At 43.5% G+C, this 24,364-nt stretch overlaps 1 protein-coding gene across 3 annotated transcripts in view; it reads right to left on the bottom strand.

Moving 5' to 3' along the window:
• Positions 1 to 23,026, bottom strand: part of CD101 (CD101 molecule) — a 37,011-nt gene extending 13,985 nt beyond the window's left edge. For all 3 annotated transcript variants that reach the window (XR_009345139.1, XM_059136306.1, XM_059136308.1), the window contains exons 1-6: positions 22,874 to 23,026; positions 13,795 to 14,175; positions 12,059 to 12,475; positions 7,463 to 7,849; positions 3,691 to 4,074; positions 2,582 to 2,986 (exon numbers count right to left, since the gene is read on the bottom strand). Coding sequence is in view for 2 of the 3 variants with exons in the window: in XM_059136306.1 (XP_058992289.1) it covers positions 2,582 to 2,986; positions 3,691 to 4,074; positions 7,463 to 7,849; positions 12,059 to 12,475; positions 13,795 to 14,175; positions 22,874 to 22,916 (2,017 nt within the window). In the remaining variant the exon portion in view is untranslated. The remainder of the gene's footprint in view (positions 1 to 2,581; positions 2,987 to 3,690; positions 4,075 to 7,462; positions 7,850 to 12,058; positions 12,476 to 13,794; positions 14,176 to 22,873) is intronic.
• Between the last annotated feature and the right edge of the window lie 1,338 nt (positions 23,027 to 24,364).

Raw genomic sequence — 24,364 nt, 5'->3', positions numbered from 1 at the left:
TTTGTTACTTCACTAGAAAATAGAATTTTAAGGTAGAAGGGACATTAGAGGTCAACTAAAGCAATGCATCCTACATTCATTGGATATAGGCATTCCCTCCTGCACAGTCCCACTAACTGCCCACAAAGCCTCTGGATAGCTCACCAACGGACAAAGCAGCTCGTTCCATCTTTGGACATCACTGCCACTAGAGAATTCTTTCTGATGTCAACTTGGATTCTACCACTCTGTACCTTCCAGTCACTGGTCCTGGTTCTACCCTTAGCTGGCAGAGTAGGATAGGGAACATGGGGCGGGATGGGGTGTCATACGGAAAACCAATCTCTTCCACGTGGTAATGCCTCACTAACAAAGCCTAGACATTTTCTCTTCTGTCGCATTTTATAAATCAGTGAGAAAAAGTGGCCCTATTAATGCTTTGTTTGTGTACTCACTCTCCAGAATACTCCTGGATTTACAATTTGCTGACATGTCCTTGCTTGTTTTTGCCTTCAAACATGGGTAAACAAGAGGTAGTTGTAGGTGGGCTATTAAAATTGTATGTCTCTTTGAAGCCAGTTAATGGGAATCTCATACAGATATGGAGTCAGCTATCCTTTTACTCTAGCAGCTTTTCTGCTCTATCAGAAAGAAGATTGCTACAACCTGCTTTCCAAACCTTATTCTAACTTCTTGCTGTTATCGCTAATTCTACTTTTGTAATGGCTTCTTGAAGTTGCCAGGAGGTCTCTTTCCTCCTCCTTCAACAAATACGTATTAAGCACACACTGGGTTATGTGCCAGACCATTCCAAGCTCTGTGGATACCTCCATCAGCGGGTTCACAGTCTAGGGAGAAACTAGTGCAGGCACAGAAGTTTACAGATCACAACACTGTGTCAGCCAAATGTGACACAGGTATGCAGAAATGGCTGTCAGAGCCCAGGGCAGGACAATCTAACTCAAATATGGCAGTGGGGAGAGGCTTCCTGGAGCAGAGATCTCCAGACTAAGTCTTAAGAGTTAATAGGAATTTGTCTGGTGGAGAAAAGGTTAAAGAGTTCACACAAAACCCATGACTTGAACAAAGACTAAAAGTGAGGGAGAACATAGAGTATTTGAAAACCTGCAAGTAGTTTAGTGGGGCTGGAGCTCAAATTCAAGATGGAAAGTAGAAGATGATGCTGGAAAATCATAATGTAAAGACATAAATGTGCCAGGTTATAAAGGATCTTGCAAGCTGTGCTATGGGAGTTTGGATAAGGTGGATAGGGAGGCTTGTGGTTTCTCACCTGGGCCACTGGTGGTGGATTGTATATACATGGAGAGCAGTGTAGGAGGAGTAGCTTTGGAAGAATAAAAATAGTGCATTTATGTTTGGACTTACTAAGTGTAGATATGCCTCAGAGCTAACTGCATAACGAGTCTGGGGACCAAGAGGAGACTTTCAGGATAATGGATTTGAGAGTCGTCACTATATAGGTTGAACCAGGGGAAGGAATAAGCCCACTTCAGGAAACTGTATAGACTGAGAAGAAAACAAGCTAAAGCTGAAACACAAAGGAATGGATCTGTGAAGGAGGAGAACTCTGCAAAAGAGAATGAGAAGAAACAGAGTGTTAGGAAAGAAACCAAGAAAATCTTATGTCATGAGGCCAAGGAAAAAGAAAGTTTCAAGAAGAAGGGATTGGGTTGATGATTTTAAATACCACAGGAAGGACAAAGCAATTAAGGCATGAGTTAATCAACAAGGAGATTATTAAATGTCGCTCAGCAGCAGAGAGAATAATGGCTGCCACCATGTCTGACCATCCTCTTGGTACGTCAGGCACTGTCCTGGGCACATTACATATATCACCACCTTTACAGTGCACAGCAGCAATTTAGGGATGAAGTACCTAGACTAGGACAGACTGAGTGACTTGCTCAACGCTAAGCCACTCACTGGTGCCTGTCAAGTGGCAATGACTTCAAAGTCTCTTGAACACAATGTCTTTAGAAACAGAAGTCATAAAAGAAGATACGTTAACCCAGCATGACTTTGCCCAAGGTTGTGTCTTACTTTTTTTACCTCTGCTGTTTCACCAGCTGATGAGGTAAATTCTATTTGACTATAATCAGATATTCTCTCTTTACATTAACATGTTAAATCAAGAGGATAAATGTATTCTAATGGAATTGACATTATCCTTACCAGTAGGGGAGACTTTGCAAACATTTAATGATCAGTAAGGCACAGACAGTGACCAATCCAAAGAATGCCTCCCTCCCGACCAGAGCTGGTCCAAGAAGCCCCCTGTTGTGCCACATGATACCTTTCACTTGCTGGGTAGTGGGGACTTATGGAAAGAGGGGGATGGTGCCTGGAGCAACAGTAACTAGTAGTCTGTGTGGAGGTATGTCAATGCTTTAACAACAAGTATGGCTGTCCCATGTGTACTAACTTCATGTTAGCCTGGATATCGGTTTTATTCAGTGCTAACTTACACAGTCAAAACATGGGGGGGGAAGGTATTTTATGTTTTAATTCTATAACTTGCCCCAAATAAGAGAAAGGTGCTTGTTTGATTTTAAAGCAAGGATTAATTTCCAGTGGTGTTTACCTGGTAGAGCGATGGCTATCATCAGTGAGTGAGAGATGGCAGAAGCTCTTGCGGGGCTGCTTGTGCATAGGGAATTTCTGACATAAACTTCGACTTTACACTGATAGACTCCTGCTTCTTCCTCAGTGGCATCATGGATTAGGAGTTGAGAATGAAACGAGGACTGGAGAACGTTTGTCTTCTTTTGGAACTGAGCTAGTTCTTCCCCCCACTCAATAGTGCCATTATGGGTGACTCGAACAAGTAGATGAAAGACTTGAGATCTCGATGGTTGGAACAGCCACGTCACAGTGAGTGGCACCTTGAGGTTGGCGTAGTCAGCCTCCACTACGCAGGACAAGCCAAAGGTCTTGCCTAATTCTACTTTGGGCTGACGGCTCATCAGCTTAACCCGTAAACTTGACTCTGTGGGCAGAAACACACGGGAAACACCAATGCCAATATGTTTATCAAATCAAAGTTCTCCTACCTACCGCCTCTTCATATGGAACCATGCATTCATACATGGGGAGCTCCAAATATTTGGGGCTAAAAGTTGACTCATGGTACAGTCTGTCCTGAATTCTGGTTTCAGTTTTCCAAAGTTGATCCTATTCTGAGAGCGTTCCTAGCGGGAACAACAAACCGGCAGGGTTTCTCCAGCCTGCCGCTTAGACAGCTGCTACTGAGTAGGTGGAGTGCTCTCCCCTCCCCAGCCCTACCCCTGAATGGTGGGCCTCCCCTGATTTCCACTCGTGGGCTCAGCGTCTCTCTGGCGCACAGGCTTGAAGAGATTCTGCAAGCCCAGAGCTGCAGCTATAGAAGCCTGGATATACAAAACTCATGTCCACGGGCACAGGTCCTCTATACGTCCACTCTAGCTCATAGGCTTTTTTGTTTAGCTCCGACCAACAACCAACAAGTGGCACCCTACACATGATCCTTATAAAGAGGAGTAAACTTTAGAGACTGGTGGACAGACATGGCAGCCAGAGACTATGCTTTGTGTCCTGGGGTGCACGTGCCACAAGGAGGGGTTTCGGGACGACGCACAAATTCCACTGCATCCCACCGTCAAGAAGGTACTGCTGATATATTTAAGTTTAGAACAGGATTTCTTCGACACTTACCCAGAGACTTGACAGTGACTGCCAACTTCTGAGTCCAGCTCTGACCTCTGGAGTGGCTCTGGGTGCCCTCAGACACTCGGCACTCATACACACCGCTGTCTGTGATGCTGGTGGGGCTGATCTCCAGCTGGAAGGTGGCCCAGTCCATTTTCTCCAGCCTCATGGGGCCCCGGTTGTTGAGTTGCTTGTAGGAGGCCCCCAGCTGCACGGCACCATCTTGTTGCATACTGGCCACCAACTCCGGCTGTGCCTGGCCTTGTGGGAGGTGCCACCATTCCACGGACAGGAGACTCACAGCCCCATCTGCCTTGCAAAGAAGCGTTAATGTCTCTCCTTCCCACATGGCTTCCTCCTTGTTCTTGGTGGATAAGACCACATTTCTTCCTATGGGTTACAGATTTGAGAGGAAAAAGAAGTATTTCAAGTAAATGAAAATTTTACTAAAACACAGTGAAATCTCTTTAATTAGGCCTTGACTGGTTTGTGACAAATCAGATCAGGCTGTTGACTGTTCTTACCACCCCCAGAAAAGAGATTTGCTAACCACTTAACTAGTGGCAATAAGACAGCAGAAAGAATATCAGGAGCACTTATTTACACTTAAACAATTTATAACTTGCCTTTATTTTTAGTGCTTTGTTAAATCAGCCCTTCATTAAGAACATCTAGTTGGGAAAACATCTGGTAATATTTTGTTAGATTAATTAGGGTGGGTGTATGAGCCTAAAAGTAACAAAGCTGTGTTTATTTAAATTTTTAGTCTTTTAGAATTTTATATTTCATAGATCAAAATGACATTGCTCTCCCTACTTATTTTTCCCCTAATTAGTATGTGTTGTGAACAGGAAAGGAGTATTGGTAATTAGATTTCTTTTCAAAAACTACCATTAGGGGTACCTGGCTGGCTCAGTCCATAAAGCATGGGACTTTTGATTCCAGGTTCATGAGTTCGAGCTCCACCCTGGTTGTAGAGTTTATTTAGACAACAACAACAAACAAAATACTGCCATTAAAAACAATTACTAGAAAAGAAAAAACAATTACTTGGGGGGAAAATACACAGATAGATACATTTCCCTTCTTCAAATCACATATTCTCATACATACACTATTGGTTGAAGGGAGATCCTTCTTTTATCTGAACTATAATGTTAAATTACAAAATACAAATGGCTCCCAGATGGGAAACTCAGAACGTATAGAAATGCAAACACTCATTCAACAGACACTTCCCGTGCAAGGCTTTGTCCTGGGTGCTTTGTGGGCAAAGCAAAGAGACCTCAGTAGCTCATGCATCTCAGGTTTAAGGCCAAGAAAATAGAATTGGGATGAGAAATCTCAATAGGATCTAAATGAATTTGCAAATTGTTTTTCCCTGTTGGGGAAGGAGCTGGGTCTTCTCCAGCTCTATGTATATACGTAGATGAGGTACAAAGGCAGAATGAAGCCTGATGTCCACAAGTACATCCAATACATGTATTTAATATTTTAATTATCTAATAATACAATTAAATAAATGATCATTATTTAATAATTATTAGTTAGATAATATTTAATATTCTATATCTATATCTTTATCTGTATCTGTATCTATATATGCAAACCTACTTCCAGATTTTGGGTAGTGAAGGCAGGATTATACTTAAAGTTCTTTTCAAGTTAAAAATAGACTCAAACTGAAGTTTAGAAAATAAAGAGGAAATTATTACTCATAATCTCACGACTTGAATGTAACCATTATGGTTAGTTTCAACTAACATCAATTTTTTTTTTAAGATTTTTATTTTATTATTTATTTGACAGAGAGAAATCACAAGTAGATGGAGAGGCAGACAGAGAGAGAGGGAAGCAGGCTCTCCGCTGAGCAGAGAGCCCGATGCGGGACTTGATCCCAGGACTCTGAGATCATGACCTGAGCCGAAGGCAGCGGCTTAACCCACTGAGCCACCCAGGCGCCCCAATTTTTTTTTTTAAAGAAAAAAAAAAATGAGGTCTCCTTAGTTCTTTACAGTCATTACTGCCTCTTGGTAAGAAGTAATAATCTTATCAAGTACATGTAAGTTACACATTCACAGTGGTAGTGAGTACCCCCTTCTGTTTAAAATATTCATAAAGTATGAGTTTCACGATAAAACTGATCAGACTTTGGTTTGACTTTCAAAACTGAATGCTCAACAAAATCCTTAATAAATTTGCTAATAACTTTTTCTGTTTCCACATACCAGGCCCAGTTTGGACTCCAGCCTACACAAAGAACTATATTTCGCTTTGGAAGACCATCCTACGGACAGGCTTGTGATCTGAGGACCACAAAGCACATCTTCAGGTCCCTCTGGCATAGATTCCCATATGCCAAATTTAAGAAAGTTTTACAGATCTGTTTCAGCAGAGACTGAGATGAATGAAGCCGAGATTACGCTTCATGTAAATATGTAAACCCACCCACACAGTTCTTCCTGAATCCTAGAAAGTCAGACCAAATGTTTAGTGTGAAAACTAACACCAACACACTTCCTGGCGTGCCATCCTAGGCCAAGGCTTGTGCTTCTTCGTTGCTCGCAAACGGGGCAACAGAGAAGAGCATGAAAGGGAAATTGATCTATCTTTGGAGATGCCACCAATGAGCAAGTGAAAACGAGAGTATCTTTATTTTTAGCTAGGTTTTGTTTTGTGCTCTTGGGCAGTGGATGCTTCTAGGCTTTGAGTATAACACCCAGTCCAGAGCATCCTAACATATGTTGTAGATTTGTCTGTTTTCTCTGCACACAATAAACACTGAGCGTTCACCACGTTTAAGGTTGTCCAATCTTCATAAACTTGAAACAAGAGCTGAGTGGCCTTCCACGTCCATGCCTATGGTAGCTACGTGGACCTGTTTGGACAGGCACCTCGCATTATAGCAAAATGCAGGGAATTGAGTCTGCCTGCTATCATTTACCTCTTCATTTCTTATTCTGAGTCAGGCTTTGATGCAGAATTAACACGTACTCTCATTCCCTGTATCAGGTTTAAGCGAACAGAGGATGAACAAAAGACATCTGAAAGATGTTTGTGGGGCGGGGTGGGGGGGGGCACAATGCAGGTGTTTCATCCACAGGAAGGAGGCCAAGTGTCATTCTTTCCCCTCACCATACTTGCATCACACAGACAACAAAGAGAAGACGGGGGTTTCATTAACGCTGGTGCTTTCCGCGTGGAGAAAAACCCAAAGTACATAAATGAGGACTGATGGCAAATAGAATCAAAGAATCTAAGACAGCAAGAGGGGACTTCAGGGCAATCTAAATGTATGTAATTATTTTATATTTAAGGAAGCTGAGATTTAAAGAAGTTAAGCCTTGGATCTGTGGTCACAGCCTGTTTAACGGTCCTGGAATAAGACCTAGGTCTTCAGCCAGTTTGGTGTCTTCTCTTTTTAAAAAAAAAATTTTTTTTAAGATTTTATTTATTTATTCGACAGACAGAGATCACAAGTGGGCAAAGAGGCAGGCAGAGACAGAGAGGGGGGAAGCAGGCTCCCTGCTGAGCAGAGAGCTCGATGCAGGGCTAGATGCCAGGACACTGGGATCATGACCTGAGCTGAAGGCAGAGGCTTTAACCTACTGAGCCACCCAGGCGCCCCTTGGTGGCTTCTCTTAACTCCACCTCAGAGTGATGGGACTGACACTGGACTCTCCAGGGGTGTGTCTGCTGTGTCCAGGGAGGCAGCCTGGCTTCACAAAGGGCGGAAGCAGAGAGCAGTCCGGGCATGTCGGGCTCTGACTTCACATACCTGCTGGCTTCCTCAGATGCACGTGGCTGTCTGGGGACTGCTTGCTCTGAAGCACCTGCCAGGAGCCCATCGGAGCTCTTGCCACCTCTGCCACGGCGCAGCTGTAGGTGCCTTCGTCCTCGGGTCCCACAGAGAAGATCTTGAGATAGAAAGCTTTGGGGCTTAACTTTGAAACCTGGAGCTGTCCTTGACTTGCTCTCTCTCTGTAGTCTCCCTTCAGGTCCAGAATACCCCCAGCGTCCATGCGGGCCATCTCATTACCATTGAAGAACCAAATGCCCTGAAGCCATGGGTCCCGGCCACCACCTACAACCAGGCAGACCAGTTCTAAGGAATTCCCTGCAGTCCATGCACTCTCAGCTGAAATGTTGATGTGAAAATCTCTCACTAGGAAACAAAAGCAACACAGGTGTTTAGAGAAGCCTCGGCATCTGTCCTTTCAGGACCACAGAGAGATAATACCCCCTGTAAGGGTAGTGTGGGGATTGCATTTCATGTGGGAGTCAAGCTCTGAAGAGGAAGTCAGCCAAAGCAATGCCTAGAATCAAAAATGTCCTTGCCTATTCCTTCAGTCTTTCAGGAAGACCAGCGCACATAGCTTTTCTGATTGCAATCCTATTAAGCAAGATGTATGCATAGAAGTATAAAAAGTAGGGTATATTTTTTGAATAAAAAAATATAAAATATAATATGTTGAACTGCTATAAACTGTGACTGCTTTGCTCTCTTTTTGGGGGGGCTAAGACTATCCAGTGGAATTTTCCTAAGTTAAAGCCATGTGACGTGACGTATGACAAATCCACAGCTAACTTAACACCTAATGATGAAAAGCTGAAAGTCTTTCCTCTAAGATCAGGAAAAGACATGGACGTCCACTCTCACTAGTTCTATCAGACATAGTACAGGAAACCCTAGCCAGAGCAGTTCGTCAGGAAAAATAAATAAAGAACATTCAAGTCCAAAAAATGAAGAAAAATCATCTGTTTGCAGATGATGTGATCTTATATATAGAAATCCCAAAAGCCTCCACCAAAAAACGGTCAAAACTAATGATTTCAGTAAAGTTGCAATATACAAAATCAATATACAAAAAAAAAAAATCAGTTGCATTTCTATGCACTAGTAGACACAGTATTGGAAAAAGACACTGAGAAAACCATTTCTGCAGATGGCCAATAAACACAATGAAAAGATACTCAACATCACTCATTGTCAGGGAAATGCAGATCAAAACCATAATGAGACATCATCTCACACCTGTCAGAATGGCTATTCTCAAAAAAGACAAGAAATACCAAGTATTGGAGAGGATGTGGCAATAAGGGAACACTTTTATATTGCCGATAAGAATGTAAATTGGTGCAGCCAATTTGAAAAGAGTAGAGAGATTTCTCAGAAAATTAAAAATAGGGGGCCTGAGTGGCTCAGTAGGTTAATGGCCAACTCTTGGTTTTGACTCAGGTCTGATCTCAGGCTCTGTGCTCAGCACTGAGTCTGCTTGTCCCTCTCCCTCCCCCTCTTCTCCTGTCCATGAGCTCTCTCTCCTTGCCTCTCTCCTAAATAAATAAAATATCAAAAAAAAAAAATTAAAAATAATATTACCTTATGATCCAGCTGTCCCTCTTCTGGATATTTATTCAAAGAACATAAAAACACCAAAAAGATATATGCACCCCTATATTCATTGCAGCATTATTTATATTAGCCAGGATATGGAAGCAGCCCAAGTATCCATCAATGGATGAATGGATAAAGAAAATGTGGTATATATACACACACACAAAGAATACCATTTAGCCATAAAGAAGAAGGAGATCTTGCTATTTGCAATAACACGGATGGACCATGAGGATATTATTCTAAGTGAAATAAAGACAGAGGAAGACAAATACCACATGATTTCACTTATATGTGGACTCTAAAAGCCAAAACAAATGAACAAACAAAACAAAAATAAACTCTCTATAGAGACAGAGAACAGGTTTGTGGTTCCCAGAGAGGAAGGGGGTTGGGGAGTGGGCAAAATGGGTAAAGGGGCTCAACTATATGGTAATGGATTATAACTAGACTTACGGTGGTGATCACATGGAGTGTATACAAGTATTGGATTAGTATTGCACACCTGAAACTTATATACTGTCTTATACTAATTTTATCTCATTTAAAAAAAAAATCTCACTTGCAATAATGTCAAAAAGAAGAAAATACTTAGGAATAAATTTAACCAAGGAGATGAAAGACATGTGCCCTGAAAACTGTAAAATATTGATGAAAGAAATTAAAGGTACAGGTAAATGGAAAGATGTCCTGTGTTCCTGGGTTGGGAGAATTAATAACACGTGTTGGTGAGGATGTGGAGAAATGTGTGTGGAGGACATGCTCTGTTTTCAGGGAGGTAATGTTATAGAAATGGTGTGGAGGGGGGCACCTGGGTGGCTCAGTGGGTTAAGCCTCTGCCTTCGGCTCAGGTCATGATCCCAGGGTCCTGGGATCGAGCCCCACATCGGGCTCTTTGCTCTGCAGGGAGCCTGCTTCCTCCTCTCTCTCTGCCTGCGTCTCTGCCTGCTTGTGATCTCTGTCAGATAAATAAAGAAAAAATCTTTAAAAAAAAAAAAAAAAAAGAAATGGTGTGGAGGTTCCTCAAAAACTAAAAATAGAACTACCATATAATCCAGTCATCCCTCTTCTGGGTATATAGTCAAAGGAAATGAAGTCAGGATCTCAAAGAGACATCTGCATTGCCATGTTTATTATTCGTGATAGCAAAGATATGGAAACAACCTAAGTGTCCACTGATGGATAGATGAATGAAGATAATATAGCAAATATATACACATTGAAATATTATTCAGCCATGAGAGAAAAGGAAAGCCTGCCATTGTCAACAACCTGGATCACCCTGGAGGACATTAGGCTAACTGAAATAAGCCAGACACAGAAAGACAGATACTGCAGGGACTCACTTATATGTGGCGTCTGAGACTGCTGAACTCATAAAAGCAGAGAATAGAATGGTGGTTGCCAGGATCTGGGGGGTAGGGAGTAGATATTGGTCAAAGGGTACAGAGTTCCCATTACACAAGATAAGGTCTATAGATCTATTGTATAGCATGGTGACTGAAGTTAATAATACTGTGTTGCATACTTGAAATTTGCCAAGAATCGATAGCTTAAGTGTTCTCACCATACAGCACAAGCACACACCCACTACACACAGAAAATAACAAGGTGAGATGGTGGATATGTTAATTAGCTTGATTGTGGTAATCATTTCAAAATGCATATGTGTATCAAAACATGCACACCTGGGCGCCTGGGTGGCTCAGTGGTTAAGCCGCTGCCTTCGGCTCAGGTCATGATCCCAGGGTCCTGGGATCGAGTCCCGCATCGGGCTCTCTGCTCAGCAGGGAGCCTGCTTCCCTCTCTCTCTCTCTCTCTGCCTGCCTCTCTGCCTACTTGTGATCTGTCTGTCAAATAAATAAATAAAATCTTAAAAAAAAAAAAGAGCAACAGGACAATTTCTTAATGAAAGAGAGTAACTATCCTCCTAGGAACGAAGGGAGAAGGAAGGGAAAGGAAAGGGGAAGGGGGAAGAGGAGAGGAGAGGAGAAGAGAGAGAAGAAAAGAAAAGAAAAAAGGAAAGGAAAAAAAAGAAAAGAAGCCTTGAGTGATCCACCATTGGATAACTGCTTTTAGTCTGGATATATACGGCTTTTGCAACCTCTTCCTGTTGGACCATAGCCCATGTAGAGAAACCAGGAATGACAGCTGAGCCTTCCCGCTTGCTTTGATGAAAATGCCAGTGGATCATGAAAAGTAACACCATCCCAAACAGGAAATGGGGTCAGATGGAAGGAAGTCCTGGCAGTGACTAAGACAAGACTCCACGATGGAAACTGCTAGAGCTACTCTGAGGCCCAGGGGTCTGTGGTGTGGAGGCTTCCGAGAGACACACCTGCTTCGAGCACCAGCTCCACCTCTCACCAGCAATTTGCCTGTCTGAGGCTCAGGTTCCTTGTTTTAAAAATGGGGAGTCAACCGCTTGCCCCATAGGGCGAGGACTAAATTAGATAATATAGATAAAGTAGGAAATGTAGATTAAGTGCTTATACAGGGCTTGGCAAGGGTGGTAACAAAACCATTTTCAGGCATGCCTTGCAGAACCTACCTAACCATTCAACAGATCTTATCCCATAGAAAACCTGCTATGGACAGACCCAACGCCAAATGTCCCTCTTCTTACTTATGCTTCCCAGATGCCAAAACCCAAATGTATTTAAACTTTCTATATTTTTTTTAAAGATTTTATTTGTTTATTTGACAGACAGAGATCACAAGTAGACAGAGAGGCAGGCAGAGAGAGAGAGAGAGAGGGAAGCAGGCTCCCTGCTGAGCAGAGAGCCCGATGCGGGACTCCATCCCAGGACCCTGAGATCATGACCTGAGCCGAAGGCAGCGGCTTAACCCACTGAGCCACCCAGATGCCCTCTAAATGTTTTTTTTAAAGGCATGACTGAAGATCAGAAAAACACCAAAAAGATACCCCATCAATACCCACTATCAACATACTAACAAGTTTCTTGAGAAGATCATTACCTATGGGTTGGATCCTCAGAGCGGTTTGAGCTGTCCGCTTTCTCGCGATTGAAGTCCAGGTTTCATCTGGATCCTTTATCCATTCGGTGGCCTCACAGAACAGCTGGCCTTGATCTGAGGGCTGGAGGCTCCCTATGGACAGCCTGAAGGTGGAGACCCCAAGCTTGCTGAGCTGGACGTCACCAGCCGCAAACCTCTCTGTATACGAGGGCCCAGGAATCAACAGGAAATCTTTGGAGAGGGAAATAATCTCAGTGATTTGGTTTTTTTCTCTGTCCTGCATCAGGTACCAGGTGACAGAGAGGTGGGTGTGCTGAGCTGAGGCTTTGGCTGCTTCGCAGGTCAGTTCTAATGATTCACCTTCCTCCTTACTGAGGGTCTGGGAACTCATGGTGGCAGAGAGGGTATCTGGAATAACTGGAAGCAAAGGAACAATGATAACTGACTGGCCCAGTATCCTGCCAGACAAGCCTGCTCGGAAGGAGATGGCGCCCTCACCCACCATCCGTAAAGCACCTACTTGGAGTTGCTTTTCCACTAGCCACAGGCTTTCCTTATTGCCAAGGGGAACATCGGCGTCTGTATTCACAGTCTGTGGAACTTGGCAGAACTAATGGCTTAGTGATGTACTGACCCTGACTTTACGTTTTTAGCTTAGGCAGTGACCAAATTAGCTACTCAGACACAGAGTATTTAAAAGGGAAGAGCACTGGGAGCCAGAAGACCTAGATTCTGGACCTAAATCTGTCCCTATTTGACTACAGGAATTGGAGCAAGTTGCTTCATTTCCTGATGCCTTAACCTGCTTCTTCGTGAAGTTCTGAAATAATCTCTTATAATCGTTCAGAGCTCAAATGCAGCCCTTACCAAAGTTTTGATAACCATCCTACTACCCTCTAACTGTGTTCTTCCTCAGAGGAAATCACACAGCCTAAGCTTATGGGAAAGCAACACTTAGATTCGATCAATGAGTATTTACTGAGCAGCTACCCAGTGCTACCCACCATGCTAGGGGCTGAGATCATGATTCTGCCGGAGCTCGAGGTGAGGAAGGAGTTGTATAAGCAGCCAAATACCACATACACTGGAGGAGTGCTAATAATAGTGATGTGAATAGAGCATTAGGAGGAAACAAAGATGGGAATATATTGCCTGAGACAGGACGGATTTCACAGAAGAGGTAAGAGCTAAACTGGGTCCACCAGTACATGTGGGTTGGCTAGATTGTAAAAGGGGTGCCAAGGTATTCTAGGCAAAGGGGCAAAATGGTAATTGCAAGGACGATGAACCTCTCTATGTAAATCTGCTTGAGATGACTAGCTTGGGAATATTCATTTCCAACTGAATGACTTACCACTTGACCTTATTAACTCCAGCTCTCTTACCAAGTTAACGTCCTGCCCCCAAGAAGAGACAGGACATGGGAAGAACTCTCAGAATTTTGTTTGATGCTGTTGCTACGATCACCCCATGGCTAGCTATGGACCAAGCCTTTGGAAGATCACATGCTATCTAAATCTTGGCAGTGGGCCAAGTTGACCAGAAAGACAAACTGAGTGTTTGAGAGAAGGGGAGATGCCAATGTGTGACCCATCTGCAAAATACCCAGAGGGCTTCCAGGGTTCTCTTGCCAAAGCGAGGACATGACTCGAAGCCCTGTCACACGGCACAAGGCATTGTGATGGTGGGGCTCTGGCTTCTGGGGGCTGCCGGACGCAGGCGGGCCCATAGCTTACCAATCAGCCTAGTCTTCGCGCTGTAATTGCCATAGTATCTTTCATCCGTGTTCGGTGTGTGACACTCATACTCGCCAGAATCCTTCAGCTGGGGCTCTGAGATGTGCAAGAAGACTGAGTTGCCCCGGACCCTCTCCACATAGATCTCCCCGCTTCGCACCCGCTGTGCGTACACCACATAAGAGAAGCTGGCATCCTTGGTGCTCACGATCTGGATTTCTTGTTTCGGGGTTTTAGGCAGGTAAACAGACCACTGGAAATTCTGCTCAGCAGGTCCCTGGTGGCCCGTGACATTGCAGCCAATGCTGATAGGGTAGCCCGCGACCCGAAACAGTGGTCCTTTCTGGATGGTTACCTCCCTCTGGCCAAGGCTGAGCTTAGCTTGCAAGGAAGAGAAAGAACGGGGAATAAAAATAGATTAGCGCTCCAGTCCCCAGTGTGCCACCTTATTGCAGCGCCCTGTATTAGAGTTCTAGCAAATGAGATCACAGGTTATTAGCTATAATCAACTCAAATGTTCATACACCTCCTTCAGGTTGAGAAGCAGTGGAATGGCTTGATGAGTTCCTGTTCTTTCATGACTTCAACTTCCATAGTAAGTCCTAATCACGTTAAAAAAAAAAAAAAAGGTGAGCTTCAACAGAATGATAACTATTATAACTAGTATAACACCTAGTGCCTGGTGTTATCTAAGGGCACTTATTTCAAAGTCAATATGAGGGGCACCTGGGTGGCTCAGTCATTAAGCAGCTGCCTTCAGCTCAGGTCATGATCCCAGAGTCCTGGGATCGAGCCCCACATCGGGCTCCCTGCTCAGCGGGGAGTCTGCTTCTCCCTCTGCCACTCCCCCTGCTTGTATTCTCTCTCTCACTATCTCTGTCAAATAAATACATTAAAAAATCTTAAAGTCAATACGATGCACAATAATTCACCTTTTACATTATTTTATGGGACAATTCAGCAAATTCTTCCTTCTGACTCTCATTCCTGGCTACCTGTTGGGCCGTTCTCTCCGAGATGGCTGGAGAGGGGAAATCTACCCACAGCCTGTGGTGCCACACTTTCTCGGTCTTGCTAGTTCGTTGGAACTATTTGTAGCTCCTGGCCACGTCTGATGCAGGACTAGCTAAAATTAGCAGCAGAAGAGGCAGCAGCACTTCCTTTCTATACTGTGGAGGGTTTTTTGTTTTGTCATTTTTAAAAGAACCACTACAGCTTTATTGAAAAGCTTCATAAAAGACGGCCTGTCAAGTCTGCCAGAATCTGGGCTCAAAGTCACCTTAGTTCTTCTCTCACCAAAAGCAGTCAGTTGGGATGACGATGAAGTGTTTCCTGTTGAGACAAATCTCAAGTATTCAGTTGCAAGGAGAAAACATTCACAAATGACAAAATTTTCTTTTGACGTGCACGTGTTCAAAATCAGACACTTTGCAGAAATGAAAAATGCATGTGTTTATGGATTAGGCTAATATTAAAGGCTAGTTTGTGTGACAGAAAGAACAGAGAGCAAATGACAGAGTTGCCCAAGGGTGAGCACGATCTTTCACTAGGGGCCTGGGTCCCAGTGGAAGGAGAAGAGGAGGGGAAAGACCTCAGAAGAGTCTCACACGGAGCAATTGCTGGCATTGTGGGATGAACAGAACAGAGCTCCGAAGAAGACATGGGGAGAGGGTGCCTGGGTGGCTCAGTCGGTTAAGCATCTGCCGTCAGCTCAGGTCATGATCCCAGGGTCCTGGCATCAAGTCTCAATTCGGGCTCCCTGCTCAGCGGGGAGTCTGCTTCTCCCTTGCCCTCTGCCCCTCCCCCATGCTTGTGCTGCCTCTCTCTTTCAAATAAATGAATAAAAATCTCAAAAAGAAAAAAAAAAAAAGAATATCTGCTGAATTTTGCAAATCCACAAGAACAGCAAGTAAAGGAAACCAGGGTGGAAAAAAAGTGAGAGAAAGGAAAAATGACCATATAGAGATCATGTAAGGCTAAGGAGAGGAATTTTGGAATGGAAACAATTCTGAGAGAAGAGGGACTACACAAAAACCAGGGAGAAAGTTCGAGTGATCATTTGAGGCAGTGCACTAAAAATTGCCTATTGAATGCTTCATGCAAAACTGGAAAACAAACATACATCCAACCAACCATACACACTTCCAGTAACAATTAAAGTATAACAATTTATTCGTAAATCCCAGTTCATGTGATATATTGATATTATGCTCTTTTTGTAATAAATCCTGAGGGATAGAAGGAAAAAATGTAACTTACTACTTACCAATTATTGAACAGAGAACTTAAAACATTTTCAGCAATGCCAGTTAGACATATATCTCAGAGAAATGTGTGTGTTGGGCACCAGGCTACGAATGGAAAAATACCCATGTCAACACTGTTCATCGTAGCCCCATCTTGAGACTACTGGTATGTCCACCAGCAAGAATAGACATACTGTGGCATATCCATAAAATGAAATATTACACAGAAATGAAAGCAAAAGAATCCTAACCGGTTATAACATGGATGATTGGGTTTAATGAAAGGGACCATATGTTGAGATTTTTTTTGACGCACTACAGAATGATTCCAGGATTTATCAACTTAAAAACAGGCAAAACCACACTGTATCATTTAGTAAATGTGAACAGAAAACCACTTAAAAAAAGAACAAAAGCTAGGAAGTGGTTATCAGGGGAGTCAGGACAGTGATTGTGTGTAGGGGGGATGGTAGAGATCTGGAGGGGGCTCATGGCACAGTGAGTGGGTACTTCTAGGGTCCTAGCAATCTTCTGTTTCTTGACCTGGATAGTGATGACATGGTTTTATTTTTTTAACTTATTTCCTACACTCCATGTTTATGTTTTACTAACTTTTCTTATGTGTTATATTCCACAACAAAAATGTTTTTAGAAATAGGGTTTCTGAGGTACCACTTTAGTGGTATGTTACCACAGTGTTATTTTGGTCGCTAGGCAACACTTTTCATTATCTTCCATGGCATCAGGAGATGGGTACCATATCTGAAACATTTTACTGTGTAAACTAGCACCCTATCTTCTACTGCCTTATTTGCCAATTCAATAAATACTTTTTCAACAACTTATAGTATTTCTGATGCTTCAGGAGCTAAGACAAAAAGATGAGTTAGGGATCATCTTTGACTTTGTGATTTTATAATTTAGTCAGATAGGATGGTAGTCCTCTCTCTGTAACAGGGAGATGCTAAGAGTGCTTTAAGGAATTTGAGGGAAGGAGAGATTACATTTTGAGAGGAGGGAAACAGGAGAGATTTAAGAAAGAGACCGTTTGAGAAGTGGAATTTTAAGAATTGGAAAGATTATGATAATTCATGACAAGACTGTATGAGTAGGAATCAAAAGACTTGTTTAGGAATTAGGGAGTGATAAAATGGATTGGGGGTGGTGCCTGGGTGTCTCAGTTGGTTAAGTGACTGCCTTCAGCTCAGGTCATGATCCTGGACTGAGGATCAAGTCCCACGTCGGGCTCCCTGCTGAGCAGGGAGTCTGCTTCTCCCTCTGACCTCCTCCCCTCTCACACTCTCTCTCTTTCTCATTCTCTCTCTCACATAAATAAATAAAGTTTTAACAAATGGATTAGGGGAAAGTTTACACACATGAAGATGAATGAAGGAGGTAAGGCTGGACAGGAATTTGGGGCCCAAAGCATGAAGTTCTTGACTATCACATCTTAAAGTTTGGATTTGACTGATCAAGTGATGCAGGATCCACTGGAAATGTTGGAAAGAAAGGTCTTAGGAAAATCAATCTGACAGCTGTGTAGGATGATGGAAGTTAGAAATAAACATTAGGGGGCGCCCAGGTGACTCAGTTGGTTAAGCAGCTGCCTTCAGCTTGGGTCATGATTCCAGGGTCCTGGGATCGAGCCCCACATCAGGCTCCCTGCTCAGCAGAGAGCCTGCTTCTCTCTCTCCCCCTCTCCCTGATGCTCTGCTTACTTGTGCTCTCTCTCTAACTCTCTGTTAAATAAATAAAATATTTTTTAAAAAAAGGAAATAAACATTAGGAAATCATGGTAGCCCAGGAGAGAAATGATTGCTGCAATCGGAATGCAAAGAAAGCTACTATAAGAGCTACTGCGGAGATAAAATCTAGTGAGTTTTTTAGTGACTTGGATGCTCGGAGGTAGAAGAGGTGGATGGAAGGATGGATGGCTGTTAGAAATCGAAAATGATGGCAAGTTTTGTGAGGTTGACTGAGAGAATAATGATTCTCTTAATAGAAGTAAGGGTATCACAGGGCACCTCGGTGGCTCAGTCAGTTAAGCGTCTGACTCGTGCTTTCTGCTCAAGTTATGATATCAGGGTTGTGAGATCAAGCCCTACATTGGGCTCCGTGCTCAGCACAGAGTCTGCTTGGGATTTTCTCTCTCCCTCTGCCTCTGCCCCCTGTTCTCTCTATAAGGAAATAAATAAACAAACAAATAAATAAAATCTTTAGAAAAATAGAAATAAGGGTATCAAGAAGAGACTGTTGTGTTCAAAGGTAAGGGAGAAGATACTGCATTTGATTTTGAAAGTACTAAATTTGAATACCATAAATTAAATAGGAAGGATATCCAGCAAACATTGGGAAATAACATTGAAATAATATATATTCTATATATGTGCTTATAGATACATAAAAGTATAAATTAAGAAATAAATGTTTTTTTTTTTAATTTTTAAAAAAGATTTATTTATTTATTTGACAGAGATCACAAGTAGGCAGAAAGGCAGGCAGACAGAGAGGAGGAAGCAGGCTCCCTGTTGAGCAGAGAGCCCGATGCGGGGCTCGATCCCAGGATCCTGGGATCATGACCTGAGCCGAAGGCAGGGACCTTAACCCACTGAGCCACCCAGGTGCCTCAATAAATATGTATTTTTACTTTGAGGTCTACTCAACCCTTTGAAAATCTTTGTAATCTAGTCCTTTTAAGAAGTCTGTGATATTCCCACATTTAGCAAAGTCAAACTTGTAAATGGCTGAGCCTGACTTGAAACTAGATTTGCAAATGTGAAATCCCTGGCTGTCTCCATTGCTTCTCACCATTTCCTGTGAATGCCTGTTTATAACCACAGAAGGTTCTGGGCCACGGGCGCAGATTAGGTCACAGCACTGGGCAGTGTGAGGGAATAGAAGGAGGAGGGCTAAAGAGAGATTTCTAGAGGGTCTCTCTGTTTAGGGGATAGGATGAGGAACACACCTACAGAAGGAAAAGTGAGGGAGATAGGAGAGCAGACAGGACATAGTAGCTTGGAAACCAGAGGACGGAAAAATGTTCCACAAAAGGGCTTGTCTGGGGGTCACCTGAGTGGCTCAGGCAGCTACCTTTGGCTCAGGTCATGATCGCAAGATCCAGGGATCAGCCTCACTTTGGGCTCTTGCTCAGCAGGCAGCCTGCTTCTCCCTCCCCCTTCCCCTGCTTGTGTTCTCTCTCCCCCTCCCTCTCTCTCTCTCAAATAAATAAATAAGTAAATCTTAAAAAAAAAAAAGAAAAAAGAAAAAGAAAAAAGGTCTTGTCTGCTTGCTGAAAAGCTGCTGTGAGGGCAAGGACCCTAAAGTCAGGGAACAGTCCTTTTAGTTTGATGAGGACGGTATCAGGGGAGATCTTTGTAAAAGAGATTTCAACAGAGCAGAGGCCGAGGATTTCAAAGATAAGAAGCGACCGCAAGAGGTGGGAACTTCTTCGAGAAGTTTTGTGGAGGCAGGAAACAGAAGAATAAGGTGGCAGCGGGCAATGGCAGCTGAGAGGGGAGAAGCAGGGTGGGCCGCCAGGTGTGCTTAAGGGCAAAGGAGCTGCAGAGGGGAGATGGGCCGTGAATGGAGGAAGGCCCCACAGAGGCACGAGGTCACGAACACGAGCGGGAAGGTACCGCTTTCTCAGAAAGGTGAAGCAACAGCACGGAAGTATCACAGGTATTTTTGAATGGTCCACAGAGGTCACTCAAATGGCTGTGCACTGGGGCCATTCGCTGAAGCAACTATTTTTATAAAGACATTCTCTGTGGGAGATGTCCCTATCTCTCCTCCTCAGCAGTAAAATACTTCAGAGGACTGTTCTGTTGCTTTCTCTCCTAATGGACGGAGGGTGAGAACCCTTTGCGTAAGCAGCTCAAATTCTCACTGACTGACGAATATACAGCTGGGCCCCGACACACCACACCGGGGCCAGGCTTTTGAAACCCAAACAATTCTTGGATGATAATGGGATTTTCTTTTTTTTTTTTTTTTTCCAAAAAGATCACTGGGATTGCCAAATTTACCATTACAATATTATTTAAAGGGAGGATGTTAGGTTGATCATATAAAATGGCCCATAAATGACCACTTTTTAAAAGGATTTGTTTATTTTGACAACGAGAGAGAGCGAGCACAAGCAGGGAAAGTGGCAGAGGGAGAAGCAGACTCCCTGCGGAGCAAGGAGCTCAATGTGGGGCTCGATCCCAGGACCTTGGGATCATGGCCTGAGCTGAATCCAGACACTTAACCGACTGAGCCACCCGGGTGCCCCTATAATTGACCATTTTTGATACACAAAAATAGCACAAATACACAAAAATAGTTTTGTATAATTACAAAACCTACCCAGAGAATATCAAACACAACAAGCAACATCTTACACGTACACATACAAAAACCTTATGCCCTTGAAGGTGGAGAGAACTTCCAACCCAAAACAATTTCTTCTATGAATACAGTCTCTGTAAGATTATAAAAAAATGGGTCTCTCCCTAGGTCCCTCCCGAATTAGTGGTTTTTCTATGGAAGGAAGCTAGTCAGGGTGAAGGGAGACAGGTCTAGATCAGGGAGGCCAAGCTGAGTGCTAAGTCCATGAGCTCGTTCACTGATAACATTAATTCATTGAGCGCTGTATTCTGGCAGAACTAATCAGTCTTTATGTTTATTAAAAAATTAATCTAGGGGCGCCTGGGTGGCTCAGTGGGTTAAGCCTCTGCCTTCCGCTCAGGTCATAATCTCAGGGTCCTGGGATCGAGCCCCGCATGGGGGGGGGCGGGTCTCTGCTCAGCAGGGAGCCTGCTTCCACCTCTCTCTCTGCCTGCCTCTCTGCCTGCTTGTGATCTATGTCTGTCAAATAGATAAATAAAATCTTTAAAAAAAAAATTTAATCCAGACAAAGTATACCTTTGCTAAGTAGTGCAACCAATCAATTGATCAGCATTCAACTTCTTCCCTTATTTATAATTCTGCCTCCATAATTGTCAGGACAAAGAGCAGGCTTCCAAAGTTCTTTCGAGTTGCTTCCTGACTCATATGCCCTTTACATAAAAACCATGGTTCTATAAAAAATGAGTGCTTTAAAGGGAGTCAGTACTTAGAAGCAAGAAATACAGGTCCAGTTTGGATAATTGTCTATGTGGGTTTAAGAAAAGCTTCCAGCTTCCCTTTTTTGAACTTGGTTACTACTTGCCTTCACCCTGGGCTTCCAGTCTGCTCACCAGAATTTAAAAAAAAAAAAAAAAAAAAAAGAAGTGTGTGAAGGAGAGAATTTGCAATGTCTGACTTGTTGCACAACACACACCCTGTTTTCTACTCTACACAAGCTAAACACACAGTACAAATACACAAAGCATGTTTACTTAAGAATCACCCTCTAAATACATACATACATACATAAAATTTAAAAATAAACAAATAATCACACTCAGCAACTGAACAGGACAAATTGGAACGTACCAGCCACCGACCTGCCCAGCCAAGCCAGTCTGGTGAGCATCCATCCACCCAGCCACTAACCTAGTCTCGTAACTAGCCCCACAAGGCCCCCTCTCACCCCATCAGGTCCCAGATCTGATCCGTGCCTCACATGATCTACCGTCTGCTGAGACATGAGCCCCGTTCGGTTCAAGCCGATGTTTACGAAGCACACCATTGTGCTGAAGGCTGTCACTTCTTCATGTGTTAGCCACAGCTCTGGCCACACTGCTGATTAAGTTCACTTAGTTCCCCTAACTTCCCACTCAGGTCCCCGTGTGAACTCCGTCTAGTCTCCACAGCAGTTCTTAGCCTGAGTCCACACTCAGGATTCAAGGTCCATAAACTCAAATTGGGGAAAAAAAAAAAAAAAACCTACATCTTGATTTTTCACTCGTCTTAATGAAAATTTAGCATTTCCTTCAGTCATGAAGGTAGACAAACAAAGCAGAGATATGTTCACGTTACATTACTGTTGTTGAAGACATCTTGAAACATGATTTACATTCATTACGCCTTCAAAGTTTGGTGGTTAACAGACCACCTCTAGATCTTGCGATGGAACCGCCAAGAAGCCAGTAAATGACTACATCACCAGTTAAAACGATACCAATAATTGCATTTAAGTATGATGGCTTTCCCCTATAATCCTATGCATTTTATTTTAGGCATTTTACAAATTATCCTAAGGTGGGATTTATAGGCCTCGCCACTAAAGGAACCCATAACACACAAAAAAGTACCTGTTACCTGCTCTGGAATGATTCCATTCCCAGCACAGGTCATCTGTTCTATTCCAAATCTCCCCATTCCTCCACGGTTATATGTTTAAGTGCTCCTGGGCCAGCTAAGACCCTCCATGTGCCCTTTAGCAGAGCCCGGTGAATCTTTCAGCCCCTTCTCAGTCCTCAGATCAATTCCCACTTCTCCCAGGGATATCCAGAACTTTCTTTGCCTAAAATTTCTAAGTGCTCTCCTAACTTTCCCTTCCATTCATCCACATTCCCAAAGAAAATACATCAGACAAGACATGAGGTCACCTCTCAGTCTGGGCAGCTGAGGCCTCCACAGATGGGTTAGCCCAGGAGGATAAGGTAAACTCAGGGCAGCATAGACAAATGTGAACATCGGTGGGCCCAGGTTCACGAACTCAACCAAGCACCGCATCTCTCTAGAACTCAAGTGCGCTGAGGTAAACCAGGACACCGTTCTTGGTTAAGTCAAAAATTAGTGCCTAAACTCAAAATGTGTGGCACAATTTTTGCCTTTAAATACCAAATTGTCCTCCTCCACCACCCAACAGCCTCCTGTTGACAAGCTCCTGGGACGACAGAGACATGCAGAATTATGACACTTACTCAGAAAGAGAAAGAAAGATGCCACATGTGGGATGTGTGCCATTTGGCCCAGTACAGACCTTTCCTCGTGGTGTCACTGAAGTTGCTCAGACACTGAGTGACAAACGCTGTGCTCTCGCTACAAAGGTAAAGAGGAAGCCAATGGTGTGGTTTGCAGCACAATGGGAAACACAGATGGCTTGCAAAGAGCAAAACCGTTTGCATCATATGGTTCTTTGCTAATCATTCGAATCTGGGTGAGAAAAGTGAGTGATCTTTATGGGTAAGTAAGCGTATACGGATGAAAATAAGAAAAGATGGGCCTCATCCTGGCTAAATGTGCATCATTAGGTCATGTAGTAAACCGGATAAATAAAAAAAAATCAAGCAGAAATGTTCTCTTCTTAATGCCTCCCTCTCCTTCCCCCTTGGGAAAAAGGGTCAACATAAATGTGGGGAGATACAAGGTGGTAGTAATGACGATGGTCTCCTGAGCCAGGCTGCCCAGGTTGGTATGCAGGTTCTGTTTTCAATAGCTGGGTGATCTTAGAGAAGTTACTGACCCTCCTCTGTAAAACGGAGATACTAATAATATGTACCCCATCAGGCTGTGTGGGTTGAATGAACTCATTCACTTCAAGCACTTAGAACAATACCTGGTACATAATAAGTGCTCAATGAGTATCAGCAGCCATCATGTGACATTTAAGTGTGTCTTCATCTGCCCAAGGATGGCGAGTAAATACTTAAATCTAACAGGTGCCACTGAACCCAGCCCAACTCAATCCTACCTAATCCTGGAAGACAAGGCCATATAAAGAGGAGCTTATCGAAGACAACAGATTTCTAGGTCAAGGCTACATCTAGATGGGCCAGTACTAAACTGGTGTGCTTTGGGCCACAGTTTCAGGCATATTCCCACTCCATCCACCCACTGAATCATTTTTTTAGTACTGCTATGTGCTGGGCGCTTCGGTAAATTCTGCACCTATGGAGATGTTAACAACCCAGTCTTTGTTCTCAGGAAGCTTCCACTTCATGAGAGACCCACAGTGCAATGTTGCAAGCACAACCATCAATGCAGCTCCTAAAAGGAGTGAGAAAGGTTGGGGAAGAGGAGGGAAAGGCAGGATGGGCTGGGTTGGGCCAAATGAGACAACTAGGGAGGAAGAGAGGCAGTTACAGCTGGGGAGAAGCAGCCTAGTGTGAATAATGATGCACAAGCCCCCCCCTCCTGTTTGAGTGAAGTTTGAGGTTGGTCTACAAGGTTAGGCTGGGGCAGATCTTACTGGGCCATGCATGCCAAGCCTAGGACCTTGGCCTTTATCCCACAGAAAAGGGGAGATCTGAGGTCTTCTTCTTCTTCTTCTCCTTCTTCTTTTTCTTCTTTCGGAGGAGAATGGCCTGATTGGATTTTTCCTTTTGAATTGAATTCCATGTTGTGTATTGCTAACTAGTTGAAAGATGAGGGAGGGAAGCAAGGCTGGAAGCAGGAAGGCCAGTTACAGGATT

Source organism: Mustela lutreola, chromosome 10, assembly GCF_030435805.1.
Source record: "Mustela lutreola isolate mMusLut2 chromosome 10, mMusLut2.pri, whole genome shotgun sequence".
Classification (NCBI taxonomy): domain Eukaryota; kingdom Metazoa; phylum Chordata; class Mammalia; order Carnivora; family Mustelidae; genus Mustela; species Mustela lutreola.
This window is presented reverse-complemented; position numbering and strand designations above follow the sequence as displayed.